Here is a 14,317-nt window from a genome sequence, read left to right as displayed (position 1 = left end):
ATAATTTAAGAACCAATCGACCAACTACATAAAATACTAACATAATAATTCAGGGTCAGGCCGAATCAAATTTTTATTGGAGTGCTAGCTACAAACATATGCATGTATGTATGTATTATGTGAGATTAATTGCTGTTGGACATTATGGAAAGACATTTTGGGAAGAGTAATGAGTCTGTACATGCAGCAGATGGCACAGCAAACAGAAACAACAAGCACTGTAAATGTTCAGTCACGGTGGTGGTAGATTATACTGATATCATAAAACAGCTGGCCATGTAAATGAATTGGCATACTTCCCTCACAATAAATTTTCAAATCAGTTTAAATGATAACATGCAAGATTCATACAAACAATACATTTTTGCCAGAGACTGTATACAAACCAACTGGGGAGAATTTCCATGATTGGAAGACTTTTAACCTACAAGATTGGCATTAAATTTCACACATTGAGATGAGGGAAATATTTTATCAATTTCCTCATTAAATGACATGAAACCTGTACTTTAACCTTGTTAGCATGCTGTCAACATATAATGACTTATCCATGAACTAAATGGAATGTTGCACATGCTACATGAATAAACCATTCTGTAACTTGCTCTCAGTCATGGAATCCCATGGTCAAAGCAGCTGATAAATTATGTTAAGAGCACTTGTAAAGAACAGGAAGGTATGCACACAAATTTATGCTCCCAATTAAATGTTTTAAGGGACTTTGTTCTTTACAAGGTTTCTTTATTAGCCCAGCACCTACATTTTTAAGGATGTGCATATGAACACAAACTTTAACTACTTAAGAGCACAATATATGCATCAATAATAATACTTTGTCAAATACAAAAGGAAAAATTATTCAGGTCTACCAATACAAAATCTAGTCATAAGCCTACACTAAAGTAAGTCAGGAAGTTGTGCGTGTTTCTTGACAGTAGAAATAATGACCACTCATCACAGGAGTGGCATAGTATGCAGCAAACTAAACAAGCTTAATATTCACAATGCTCTTAGGTATGTTTCCTGAAGGCTTTCTTTAGTGCTGCGTCCATTTGATGCTCTTCAGATCGATTCCTTCTTGCACCATCTCCCACAAGGGGCTGAAGAGAAAAAGTTGGACAACAATGAATACATTAACCTGAGTGCATTAATAATATTGCAAATTAAAAGGCTATTTATTATAAAGTATTTAATTCATTAGATCACTATTGTGTACAAAAAAATATTAATCTCTTTCCACCAGTAAATTCCTAGTTAAGTGACATTCAGCATGTACATTTTGCAGTGGTTTCCTAGAAGCAGATTAGACACAGATTAAGCCTGGACAAAAAAAGCATGTTCAATGGAGATTCTCCATTAATCTTGAATTGTAGTCCAGGACTAGTCTTAATCTGTGTCTGGTAAACTACTGTATGCATGCTATTCCACTCTTTTTCACTCACCTCATCTCTCTCAGGCGTTTGACCTGCTGAATGCACTTGTCCGCTGTATAGTCCACTTCTGCCTCCGTGCTAAATCGTCCGATTCCAAATCTTCAGGTATTTGGAGTAACAACAAAAACAGACTGGGTAAAACACCAAAATAATACCATTCAGCTGCAACATGTTATTCTTGACCCTGCTCTTTTGTAATTAGGAATGATAAAAATAAACATTTAAATCCCATGACCATCCATTTGATCTTCTTGAGTTGTGTTCCTAACCGTTATTCACCTGATTGAGGAGTGGGCCAGGTCCTCATCTGTTCCAATAGCTCTCAAGACATATGAAGGCTCCAATGAAGCAGAAGTGCAGGCACTGCAGGAAGATAGCATCATCAACGTACAGTATTTATTTGGATCCAACTTAATAGCGGTTAATCCATTTGATATACACTACTGTTCAAAAGTTTGGGGTCATTTAGAAATGTCCTTGTTTTTGAAAGAAGGGCAATTTTATAACATAAAATAACATAATATTGATCAGAAATACAGTGTAGACATTAATGTTGTAAATTACTATTATAGCTGGAAACTGCAGATTTATGGAATATCTACATAGGCATACAGAGGCCCATGATCAGCAACCATCGGGCAATTGTTCCAATGGCCCGTTGTTAGCTAATCCAAGTTAATAATTTTAAAAGGCTAATTGATCATTATAGAAAACCCTCTTGCAATTATGTTAGCACAGCTGAAAACTGTTGTGCTTATTAAAGAAGCAATAAAACTGGCCTTCTTAAGACTAGTTGAGTATCTGGAGCATCAGCATTTGTGGGTTCGATTACAGGCGCTGTTCTTGTTGAGAAATTACCAAGACACTGAAGCGCTCATACAATGCTGAGGCAAGATAGCGCTGGAGAAGGCAGACGTTTTACAGGCCCACAACCGTGTTTTTTGTTTGCTTATTTGCATTGTTTGACTTATTTTTTAAATTATTTTGTACATAATGTTGCTGCTACCGTGTCTTATGACCAAAAATAACTTCTGGACATCAGGACTGTGATTACTCACCACGGATTGGCAGAATCCTTTTTTTCCTTTGAGAAGGCCGACGCGAATGATGTACTGCTTTCTCAGGAACAGGCCCAAATCCCAGTGATTTGCGTGAAGAGGAGGCAGAAAAAGGGTCCGGATGGAGGGCTGCCTTCTGAGAACCCGTAGGCGATCTAATAAACCCCCACTTCCTTCCATTCTGCTAGCAAACGTGTAATTTTCAGACAATAAACTAGATGACTTACGAGGAAGATTAAACTGCCAACGGGACATTAAACTAATATCTTATGCTTCACAGAGTCATGGCCGAACGACGAGACTATAAACATACCGCTGGCAGGTTATACTCTGCACCAGCAGGACAGAGCAGCGGCGTCTGGTAAAACAAAGGCCAGCAGACTATGGAATTCTTGAGCTATTGCTCGCCAGAGATAGAGTATCTCATGATAAGCTGTACACCACACTAACTACTTAGAAAGTTTTTGTATTTTTCGTTGCTGTTAACATACCTCCACAGTCAGAGGCTGGCACAAAGACAGCATTGAATGAGCTGTATTCCGCCATAAGCAAACAGGAAAACGCTCACCCAGAAGAGGTGCTCCTAGTAGCTGGGGACTTTAATGCAGGGAAACTTAAATCCGTTTTACCAAATTAAATGTGCAACCTAGAGAGAAAAAACAACAACCTCTCGAACACCTTTACTCCACACAGAGACGCATACAAAGCTCTCCCTCACCCTCCATTTGGCAAATCTAACTATAATTCTATCCTCCTGATTCCTGCTTACAAGCAACAATTAAAGCAGGAAGCACTAGTGACTTGGTCAATAAGTGGTCAGATGAAGCAGATGCTAAACTACAGGACTGTTTTGCTGGCACAGACTGGAATATGTTCTGGGATTCCTCGAATGGCATTGAGGAGAACACCACATTAGTCTTTAGTCCGACGAACCATCAAACAGGCAAAGTGTCAATACAGGACTAAGATCGAATCGTACTCCATCGGCTTTGGCAAGGCTTGTAAAACCATTAGACTACAAAAGGGAAGCACAGCCGAGAGCTGGCCAGTGACACAAGCCTACCAGACGAGCTAAACTACATCTACACTCGCTTCGAGGCAAATAACACTGACACATGCATGAGTACCAGCTGTTCTGGAGACTGATCACGCTCTCCTCAGCCGATATGAGTAAGACCTTTAAACAGGTCAACATTCACAAGGCCGCAGGGCCAGACGGTTTACCAGGACGTGTACTGCGAGGATGCGCGAAACAACTGGCAAGTGTCTTCACTAACATTTTCAACCTCTCCCTGTCTAAGTCTGTAATACAAAGGAGTTTTAAGCAGACCACCATAGTAACTGTGCCCAAGAACACTAAAGTAACCTGCCTAAATGACAACAACTGACCCGTACCACTTACGTCTGCAGCCATGAAGTGCTTTGAAAGGCTGGTAATGGTTCACATCAACACCATTATCCCAGAAACCCTAGACCCACTCCAATTTGTATACCGCCCCAACAGACCCACAGATGATGCAATCTCCATTGCACTCCACACTGCCCTTTCCCACCTGGACAAAAGGAACACCTACGTGAGAATGCTATTCATTGACTACAGCTCAGCGTTCAACACCATAGTGCCCTCAAAGCTCATAAGTTAAGGACCCTGGGACTAAACACCTCCCTCTGCAACTGGATCCTGGACTTCCTGACGGGCCGCCCCCCAGGTGGTAAGGGTAGGTAACAACACATCCGCAACGCTGATCCTCAACAAGGGCACCTCAGGGGTGCGTGCTCAGTCCCCTCCTGTACTCCCTGTTCACTCATGGCTGCACGGCCAGGCCCAACTTCAACACCATCATTAAGTTTGCTGATGACAACACTGTTCAGACAACGACGAAACAACCTATAGAGAGGAGGTTAGAGACCTAGCCGTGTGGTGCCAGGACAACAACCTCTCCCGCAATGTTATCAAGACAAAGGAGATGATTGTGGACTACAGGAAAGAGGACCAAGCACGCCCCCATTCTTATCAACCAGGCTGCAGTGGAGCAGGTTGAGAGCTTCAAGTTCCTTGGTTTCCACATCACCAACAAACTAAAAAATGTCCAAACACACAAAGACAGCTGTGAAGATGGCATGACAAAACCTATTTCCACTCAGAAGACTTTAGCATGGGTCCCCAGATCCTCAAAAGGCTCTACAGCTGCACCATCGAGAGCATCCTGACTTGTTGCGTCACAGCCTGGTATGGCAACTACTATGCCTCTGACTGCAAGGCACTACAGAGGGTAGTGCAAAAGGTCCAGTACATTACTGGGGCCAAGCATCCTGCCATCCAGGATCTCTATACCAGGCGGCGTCAGAGTTAGGCCCTAAAAATTGTCAAAGACTCCAGCCACCCTAGTTACATACTGTTCTCTCTGCTACCGCGCGGCAAGCGGTACCAGAGCACCAAGTCTCGGTCCAAGAAAGTTTTAAACCGCTTCTACCCCCAAGCCATATAACTCCTGAACAGCTAATCAAATGGCTACCCAGACCATATGCAATGCCCCCCCCCCTTACACCGCTGCTACTCTTATCATCTATGCATAGTCACTTTAATAACTCTACCTACATGTACATATTACCTCAACTAACCGGTGCCCCCGCACATTGTACCGGTACCCCCTGTATATAGTCTCGCTATTGTTATTTTACCACTGCTCTTTAGTTACTTTTATTCTTAACTGTATTTTTTTTAAACTGCATTGTTGGTTAAGTAAGTAAGCTCTTAAGTAAGCATTTCACTAAGGTCTGTTGTATTCGGCACATGTGACTAATAAAATTTGATTTGACTAGTCCTTCATAGAACAGCACAAACGGGCTCTAACCAAAACAGGAAGAGTGGGAGGCCCCGGTGCACAAATGAGCAAGAGGACAAGCACATTAGAGTGCCTAGTTTGAGAAACAGACGCCTCACACGTCCTCAACTTGCAGCTTCATTAATTAGTACCCGCAAAACACCAGTCTCAACATAAGTGAAGAGGCGACTCCGGGATGCTGGCCTTGTAGGCAGAGTTCCTCTGTCCAGTGTGTGTTTTTTTTGCCCATCTTAATCTTTTATTTTTATTGGCCAGTCTGAAATATGGCTCTCTTTGCAACTCTGCCTAGAATGCCAGCTTTCTGGAGTTGCCTCCTCACTGTTGACATTGAGACTGGTGTTTTGCGGGTGTTGTAAGAGTTGTATGAGATCTTCAGTTTGGCAATTTCTCACATGGAATGGCCTACATTTCTCAGAACAAGAATAGACAGGCGAGTTTTTCATGAGAAAGTCTTTGTTTCTGGCCATTTTGAGCTGTAATCGAATGCCCTAATGCTGATGCTCCAGATCCTGAAGTAGTCTTAAAGAAGGCCAGTTTTATTGCTTCTTTAATCAGACAACAGTTTTCAGCTGTGCTAATGATCAAATAGCTTTTTAAAATGATAAACTTGGATTAGCTAACACAACATGACATTGGAACACAGGAGTGATGGTTGCTGATAATGGTACGCCCATGTAGATATTCAATTAAAATAAAATAAATTAAATCAGCCATTTCCAGCTACAAGTCATTTACAACATTAACAATGTCTACACTGTATTTCTGATCATTTTTTTTGCTGTTAAATGGACAAAGTGCTTTTCTTTTTCTTTTCTTTCAAAAACAAGGACATGTGACCTCAAACTTTTGAACGGTAGTGTGTACATACACAGTACCGGTCAAAAGTTTGGACACCTACTCATTCCATGATTTCTTTATTTTTACTATTTTCTACATCGTAAAATAATAGTGAAGACATCAAAACGATGAGATAACACATGTAACAACCAAGAAAGTGTTAAATCAAAATATATTTGAGATTCTTTAAAGTAGCCACCCTTTGCATACTCTTGACATTCTCTCAACCAGCTTCATGAGCCAGTCACCTGTAATGCATTTCAATTAACAGGTTTGCCTTGCAAAAAGTTTATTTGTGGAATTTCTTTCATGCATTTGAGCCAATCAGTTGTGATATACAGAGGATAGGGCTATCTGGTAAAAGACCAAGTCCATATTATGGCAAGAACAGCTCAAATAAGCGAAGAGAAACAACAGTCAACAATCACTACTTTAAGACATGAAGGTTAGTCAATACATTTCATTTCAAGAACTTTGAAAGTTCTTCAAGTGCAGTTGCAAAAAGCATCAAGCGTTATGAAACTGGCTCATGAGGACCGCCGCAGTAAAGGAAGATCCAGATTTACCTCTGCTGCAGAGGATAAGTTCATTAGAGTTACCAGCCAAATTGCAGCTGAAATAAATGATTCAGAGTTCAAGTAACAGACATCACAACATCAACTGTTCAGAGAAGACTGCATAAATCAGGCCTCCATGGTCGAATTGCTGCAAAGAAACCACTAAAAGGACACCAATAAGAAGAAGAGACTTGATGGGGCCAAGAAACATGAGCAGTGGACATTAGACTGGTGGAAATCTGTCCTTTGGTCTGAGTCCAAATTTGAGATTTTCTGTTCCAAACGCCATGTCTTTGTGAGATGCAGAGTAGGTGAACGGATTATCTCCGGAAGTGTGGTTCCCACCGTGAAGCATGGAGAAGGTTGTGTGATGGCACTTTTCTGGTGACACGGTCAGTGATTTATTTGTAATTCAAAGAACACAACCTGCATGGCTACCACCGCATTATGCAGCGATACGCCATCCCATCTGGTTTGTGCTTAGTGGGCCTATCATTTGTTTTTCCAACAGGAAAAATTACCCAACACACCTCCAGGCTGGGTAAGGGCTATTTTTACCAAGGAGGAGAGTGATGGAGTGCTGCATCAGATGACCTGGCATCCACAATCACCCAACCTCAACTTACTTACTTCATGATTTCTTTATGAAGGAGAGAACATACATAAGGATGTTAGGCCAGCATCACCTGATTTCTTTCTGAAGTAGAGAACCGACATACAGGATGTTAGGCCAGCAGCACCTTATTTCTTTATGAAGGAGAGAACGGACATACAGGATGTTAGGCCAGCAGCACCTTATTTCTTTATGAAGGAGAGAACGGACATACAGGATGTTAGACCAGCAGCACCTTATTTATTTATGAAGGAGAGAACAGACATACAATCAGTGCTGTTCATTTGATTTGTTTACATAGTGTTGTTTTAATGTCAACACCTGCACATTGGATTTGTTTACATAGTTGTATTGTTCTTACTTGCACATTGCTTTACTTGTGTTTCTTTTAAATGCAAATTTGATTGCACTAGGGAAACTTAACTCTCATGACCACATGGTGCCATCTTTAATGTTCATGCACAAAGTGCATAGTGCTGCTAATTTTATTTGTTGTTTGTTGGCTTTCAATATAACTTGTTGAAATTATTTCAGTGTGTGTATCAGTACATTTTGAACATTTCCAGCACATTTTAATAATATCGCTATAATACTGATAACCGTGATGATTTTGGTCACTAATCATGATTTGAAATTTTCATACTGTCTAATCTCGAATTAATAAATATGTATGTGTAGGCGTGCACACACACTCACACAGACAAGCATCCCACAATAAGTTGGGTGAATTTTGGCCCATTCCTCCTGACAGAGCTGGTGTAACTGAGTCAGGTTTGTAGGCCACCTTGCTCGCATACGCTTTTTCAGTTCTGGCCACAAGTTTTCTATAGTATTGAGGTCAGGGCTTTGTGATGGCCACTCCAATACCTTGACTTTGTCATCCTTAAGCCATTTTGTCATAACTTTGGAAGTATGCTTGGGGTCATTGTTCATTTGGAAGACCCATTTTATGACAAAGCTTTAACTTTAACTTAACTTTAATGTCTCGAGATGTTGCTTTAATATATCCACATAATTTTCCTTCCTCATGAATTCATCTATTTTGTGAAGTGCACCAGTCCCTCCTGCAGCAAAGCACCCGAAGAAACATGATGCTGCCACCCCCATGCTTCATGGTTGGAATGGTGTTCTTCGGCTTGCAAGCATCACCCTTTTTCCTCCAAACATAACGATGGTCATTATGGCCAAACAGTTCTATTTTTGTTTCATCAGACCAGAGGACATTTCTCCAAAAAGTACGATCTTTGTCCCCATGTGCAGTTGCAAACCCTAGTCTGGCTTTGTTATGGCGGTTTTGAGCAGTGGCTTCTTGCTTGCTGAGTGGCCTTTAAGGTTATGTCGATATAGGACTAGTTTTACTGTGGATATAGATACTTTTGTACCCGTTTCCTCCAGCATCTTCACAAGGTCCTTTGCATTTGTTCTGGGATTGATTTGCACTTTTCACACCAAAGTACATTCATCGCTAGGAGACAGAACGAGTCTCCTTCCTGAGTGGTATGACGGCTGCGTGGTCCCATGGTGTTTATAGTTGCGAACTATTATATGTACAGGTGAACGTGGTACCTTCAGGAGTTTGGAAATTGCTCCCAATGATGAACCAGACTTGTGGAGGTCTACATTTTTTTCTTCTGAGGTCTTTGCTGATTTCTTTTGATTTTCCCATGTCAAGCAGAGGCACTGGGTTTGAAGGTAGGCCTTGAAATACATCCACAGGTACACCTCCAATTGACTAAAATTACGTAAATTAGCTTATCAGGCGCTTCTAATGCCATGACATAATTTTCTGGAATTTTCCAAGCTGTTTAAAGGCACAGTCAACTTAGTGTATGTAAACTTCTGACCCACTGGAATTGTGATACAGTGAATTATAAGTGAGATAATCCATCTGTAAACAATTGTTGGAAAAATGACTTGTGTCATGCACAAAGTAGATGTCTTAACCAACTTGCCAAAACTAGTTTGTTTACAAGAAATTTGTGGAGTGGTTGAAAAACGAGTTAATGACTCCAACCTAAGTGTATGTAAACTTCCGACTTCAAGTGTGTGTACGATATTTTATATATATATATATATAAAAACAAATCTATATATAAAAAACAAATGATAGTCCCACTAAGCGCAAACCAGACGAGACGGCATATAACTGCAGAATGTTGTGGTAGTCATGCTGGTTAAGTGTCACCATACCTCCTCCTCCATGCTTCATGGTGGGAACCACACATGCGGAGATCATCCGTTGACCTACTCTGCATCTCACAAAGACATGGTGGTTGGAACCAAAAATCTCAAACTTGGACTCAGACCAAAAGGACAGATTTCCACCTATCTGATGTCCATTGCTCGTGTATTCTTGGCCCAAGCAAGTCTCTTCTTCTTATTGTTGTCCTTTAGTAGTGATTTATTTGCAGCAATTCGACCATGAAGGCCTGATTCACGCAGTCACCTGCGTGAACAGTTGATGTTGAGATGTGTCTGTTACTTGAACTCTGAAGCATTTATTTGGGCTGCAATTTCAGAGGCTGGTAACTCTAATGAACCTATCCTCTGCAGGATGCATTTTCCAGATTGACTGACCTTCATGTGTTGAAGTAATGATGGACTGTCGTTTCTCTTTGCTTATTTGAGCTGTTCTTGCCATAATATGGACTTGGTATTTTACCAAATAGGACTATCCCTATACCATCCCTACCTTGTCGACACAACTGATTGGCTCAAACGCATTAAGGAAAGGAATTCCACAAATTAACAAGGCACACCTGTTAATCGAAATGCATTCCAGCTTCCTCATGAAGCTGGTTAAGAAAATGCCAAGAGTGTGCAAAGCTGTCATCAAGGCAAAGGGTGGCTACTTTGAAGAATCTCAAATATATTTAACACTTTTTTGGTGACCCATGTGGGTTATTTAATAGTTTTGATGTCTTCACTATTATTCTACAATGCAGAAAATTGTAAAAAATAAAGAAAAACACTGGAATGAGTAGGTGTGTCCAAACTTTTGATTGGTACTGTATATAAATAAAAGCATCTAATAGCTCTTTATTTGCTACTGACCTGCCGGATGATAGAGCGACATCCTTCAGGGCCATCAACAGACTCTCTCCCTCCACGTAGGCAAAGGACAAATTAATGCATCCTGTGTCAGGCAAAGATTCAAGTTAATAATAGAGCATCAACATTTAAGGAATTCTTCACCGATTCATCAACTGACTAAAGTACAATCCACAAACTATTGTGTTTCACTTCATCTGTAGGCATATGCAAAATGCTATTGCTCTAATGTGATTATGATAATGTACAGCACAGTACTTGATTTAACTCATACACAACTCATAAGGAATAAGGTGATTTATTTAACAGATTACCAGCCAATTACATCTAATGATTATTATGAAAAATATGAATTCCACTTCCACCCACTTATATGCCTGTGTCTATTATTCTGTCCACAAATCCCTTGCTCTGCGCTTCACCTGGGTATCTTTGCTCCGGATCACCATTCATCACAACATCAGGGATCTCTGACATGATTTTGCGCACAAGGCGGTTTGCCAACATGGACACCCGGCTGTGATCATACTGGAAAGGAGAGAAGACCAATAAGCAACAAAAATAATAATAATATGTGAACTTATTCTTTCACTATAAAGAATTCACAACTACAGTAAACACTTCTCATTTACCCATCAACACAACATGCAGCAAAAAATATATGATGGAACCTTTCATATAAAGCAGTAGGGATTGGTCAGATAAAATAACATTATCAGTTTGCTGTGCAAGCCTCAACATTCTGACTGTTTTTTCCAATGTCTTCTGAACTCAAGCTATAAAAAAAAATGAAAACAGGAAAAACAAACAGAAGCAAGCATTGATGAACAACATCCCGTGTAAGTTTGTTTCAGGCAGTAATGAGTTGTCTACCTCTAGCTCCTGCTGGGCTATATCACAGGCTGCTCCCAGTCCCACAGCCAGAGGAGTGGGCACGGTCCCTGAGCGAAGCCCCCTCTCCTGGCCTCCACCATTCTGCAGTGGCTCCATTCGAACCCGGGGCCGGCGCCGCACATACAGTGCCCCAACCCCTGTCACATCATAAACATACTTCACTTGTAATTATTTGTAGTCACTCAATTGCTCACATTGTTCTTACATAAACACCAACAATTAAAGGAGTTTAATATGTGGCTACGCAAAAGAGTTCACTCAATGTAGTAGTCAGGCTTGTGGTCAATTCCATATCAATTCAGGAAGTAAACCGACATATCAATTACATTTTCTCTGCTTGCTTTTCAGTGATGAAAACAGGAATTTCAGTTTTGTTCCTAAATTAAAATGGAATTGATCTCCAACACTGTGAAAGTATCTGATATTCAACAATGTACCTTTGGGACCATATATTTTGTGCCCGCTGATGGACATCAGGTCTACCTTCCAGTCAGATACATTGATGGGGATTTTTCCCACAGCTTGAGCTGCATCAGTGTGGAAAAACACGTTCCTTGACCGGCAGATTCGACCTGGAGAAGTGTGTGTGAAAATAATAGCGGATTAATAAAGATAAAACGAAATGTCTCAATTTCATAGTGGATATACTTCTGAATCTATTTAGGCTAAAAAGGTTACCTATGTCTTCGACAGGCTGCCTCACACCAATCTCATTGTTCACGGTCATCACAGACACCAAACTTGTGTCTTGACGAATTGTTTCCTCCAGTAGCTATGAAAAAATAGCAACATTTTTATATCAGCATGTGAGGTATTCAAGATATACAAACGTATTGAAGAAATACATTAACAATTGATCTTATTCTTGGTACAAGAGCAGATTGTGGAGTGGATTCATACAATGGGGCTGTATAAAACATAGCACATCTGCCACATTTAGATAAAACAACCAAACAATTGAGCTTGCCTGTAGGTCAACCAAGCCATTAGTCTTCACGGGAAGATAGGTTATGTCAAAGCCCTCTGCCTCCAAGACTCGACAGGAGTCCAGCACACACTTATGCTCCGTCTGAGTGGTGATCACATGCTTCTTCTTGGATTTGTAAAATCGGGCCACACCCTAGGAGGAATACATTGTACGAAGAAACAAAAACAACCACTCAATTCCTTTTCCTCTTAATTGTTAGCATGTATCCTCATTTACAAATAAATTACACAGCAGAACAGTTGATTGACCTTAGCTCATTCTTATGTCTTAATCTATCCATCAGCTGGCAGTTCTTGGCATGTACTGTTCACCCTCCCAAATCTTTGCCGTTAATCTGACTACTAAAGCGGTAAAAGGGAGACTTACTTTGATTGACATATTATTGGATTCAGTGGCACCACTTGTGAACACGATCTCACGAGGATCTGCAGCAATCAGGTCTGCCACTTGCTGTAAGGAGAAATCAAATGAAGATATGTTTGCCTTATCATCAAATGACATGATGCAATAGCTACTCAATTAATTGTAAATTAATTACCTTTCTAGCTTTTTCCATTGCACTTTCACTTTCCCAGCCATATGCATGTGTTCTGGAGTGAGGGTTACCATAATAATTAACTTGATAGGGAAGCATTGCATCCAGAACTCTTGGATCCTAGAGTCATGAGATAAAAATATACTGAGTTGAAGATTCTGTGCAGGTGGCAGTTCTCAAAGATGGCATTGGATCTTATTAATTCGCCTCAATGCAATGTTTTACAGACTTGACATGCCACCAGTTTGGTATAATGATCGTGGGAAAGGCTATAGGCTGGCAGCTAACGTTAAAGAGCCACATACCATTGGTGTTGTTGCTTGAAAATCCATGTACAGAGGTCGCAACTCATCGTTCTCCAGTTCCCTACTTTTGATCAATTCTGTAACACCATAATATTGTGTCATTTGGGTCAAGAAAGCATACACATTTATCTGGGAATTCATTGGAAAACGTCTTATATGCATTCAGGGCAGAAAGACACTGTCACACGGATGTGATGTAACGGCATAAAAGTTGGAGAACTGGTTACGGCTGGGATGCCATGTTCAAAACAACTGAGAAATCGGACAAATACAATATTCAAATCGGACAACCTGAGCTCTAAAAAGAGGCCAGAGTTCCCGAGTTGGATGACCGTTGAAATCGATTTTTTCCCAGTCGGAGCTCGTTTATTTCCAAAGTTCCCAGTTATTTTAAACACGGCATTATCTAACGAACTTGCTGCGTCATCGAATGATTATCATTAGCTCGTGAGCTAGCTAGCTAGACGATAAGTAGCTAATAAAACATTGTGTAAAAAAGCCGCATAAACTAAAATACCTCTCGCAACAGCATTCACGGCATAGTTTACTCGGTGGCTTGGGAACCCTCGCATGGATCCCAGAAGCTTCGTCGTAACAGTCTTCCTCATCATCTTCACAGTAATGTTTTGCTATACAGTTGTAGCTAACCTTCACCAGTGACAAACAGGATTCGCAGCGAGGAAAATAAGTTTGCAGATCTCTATGTTTGCCTGGTTTTGTAAGACCCAGGTATAACAATGTATTCGATTAACAGGCTGGTTTAATTATTAAGACGCATCAAATCCTTGTCGACACGGTCATCATGTGAGGAACGGTCAAAATGGCAGCGAGGGAGTTCTATTAACCCGAGTCTATGGCCAGCGACGGGAATGAGCAAAAGCGGCGAGGGAGGAGCGTCATTCTCAAATACAACAGCAATCTGCACCGTTTGGTCATGTTGTCAACAAGGCAGCAGGGTGCATCGTCCAGAAACATACAACATCTCTTTTCCATAAACTATATGTTCGTATTTTAATTGGGAAGGTAGATAAAGCCTTTATATGAAAAGCAATCACTTTTGCAGGAGTAAACACAGATTCATACTCATTACCATACTATGGAACGCCATTTGGGGTTTTGGGTGTCAAAAAAAGATACACATCAAATAATCCTGTTTGACGTTTCAAATAAACTTGTTGACCAATCAGGACCGGAATATGA

General features: G+C 40.7%; 1 protein-coding gene across 1 annotated transcript; it reads right to left on the bottom strand.

Moving 5' to 3' along the window:
• Nucleotides 1–55: 55 nt before the first annotated feature.
• Nucleotides 56–13,978, bottom strand: nfs1 (NFS1 cysteine desulfurase). Its single transcript, XM_024426381.2, has 13 exons — nt 13,635–13,978; nt 13,118–13,194; nt 12,816–12,932; nt 12,644–12,727; nt 12,257–12,409; nt 11,968–12,061; nt 11,727–11,861; nt 11,269–11,426; nt 10,818–10,923; nt 10,399–10,480; nt 1,713–1,796; nt 1,443–1,532; nt 56–1,100 (listed from the first exon to the last, which is right to left on the bottom strand). Exons 1-13 carry the CDS (start codon nt 13,726–13,728, stop codon nt 1,037–1,039), a joined length of 1,338 nt encoding a protein of 445 aa, XP_024282149.1. The 5' UTR covers nt 13,729–13,978; the 3' UTR covers nt 56–1,036.
• Nucleotides 13,979–14,317: the final 339 nt, after the last annotated feature.

The sequence above is a fragment of the Oncorhynchus tshawytscha genome, linkage group LG07 (genome assembly GCF_018296145.1).
Source record: "Oncorhynchus tshawytscha isolate Ot180627B linkage group LG07, Otsh_v2.0, whole genome shotgun sequence".
NCBI lineage: Eukaryota > Metazoa > Chordata > Actinopteri > Salmoniformes > Salmonidae > Oncorhynchus > Oncorhynchus tshawytscha.
The sequence above is the reverse complement of the archived record's forward strand: the minus strand, read 5'-3'. Positions and strand labels throughout refer to the sequence as shown.

What these genes read in the sequence shown, in the direction of transcription:
- nfs1 (XM_024426381.2), bottom strand. Translation starts at nt 13,728, where the DNA reads ATGATGAGGAAGACTGTTACGACGAAGCTTCTGGGATCCATGCGAGGG. An exon ending in CAAAATATATGGTCCCAAAG is followed by an intron (nt 11,427 to 11,726) that starts GTACATTGTTGA and finishes ATGATGTGACAG; the next exon opens with GGGTTGGGGCACTGTATGTG. An exon ending in TAGCCCAGCAGGAGCTAGAG is followed by an intron (nt 10,924 to 11,268) that starts GTAGACAACTCA and finishes TCTCCTTTCCAG; the next exon opens with TATGATCACAGCCGGGTGTC.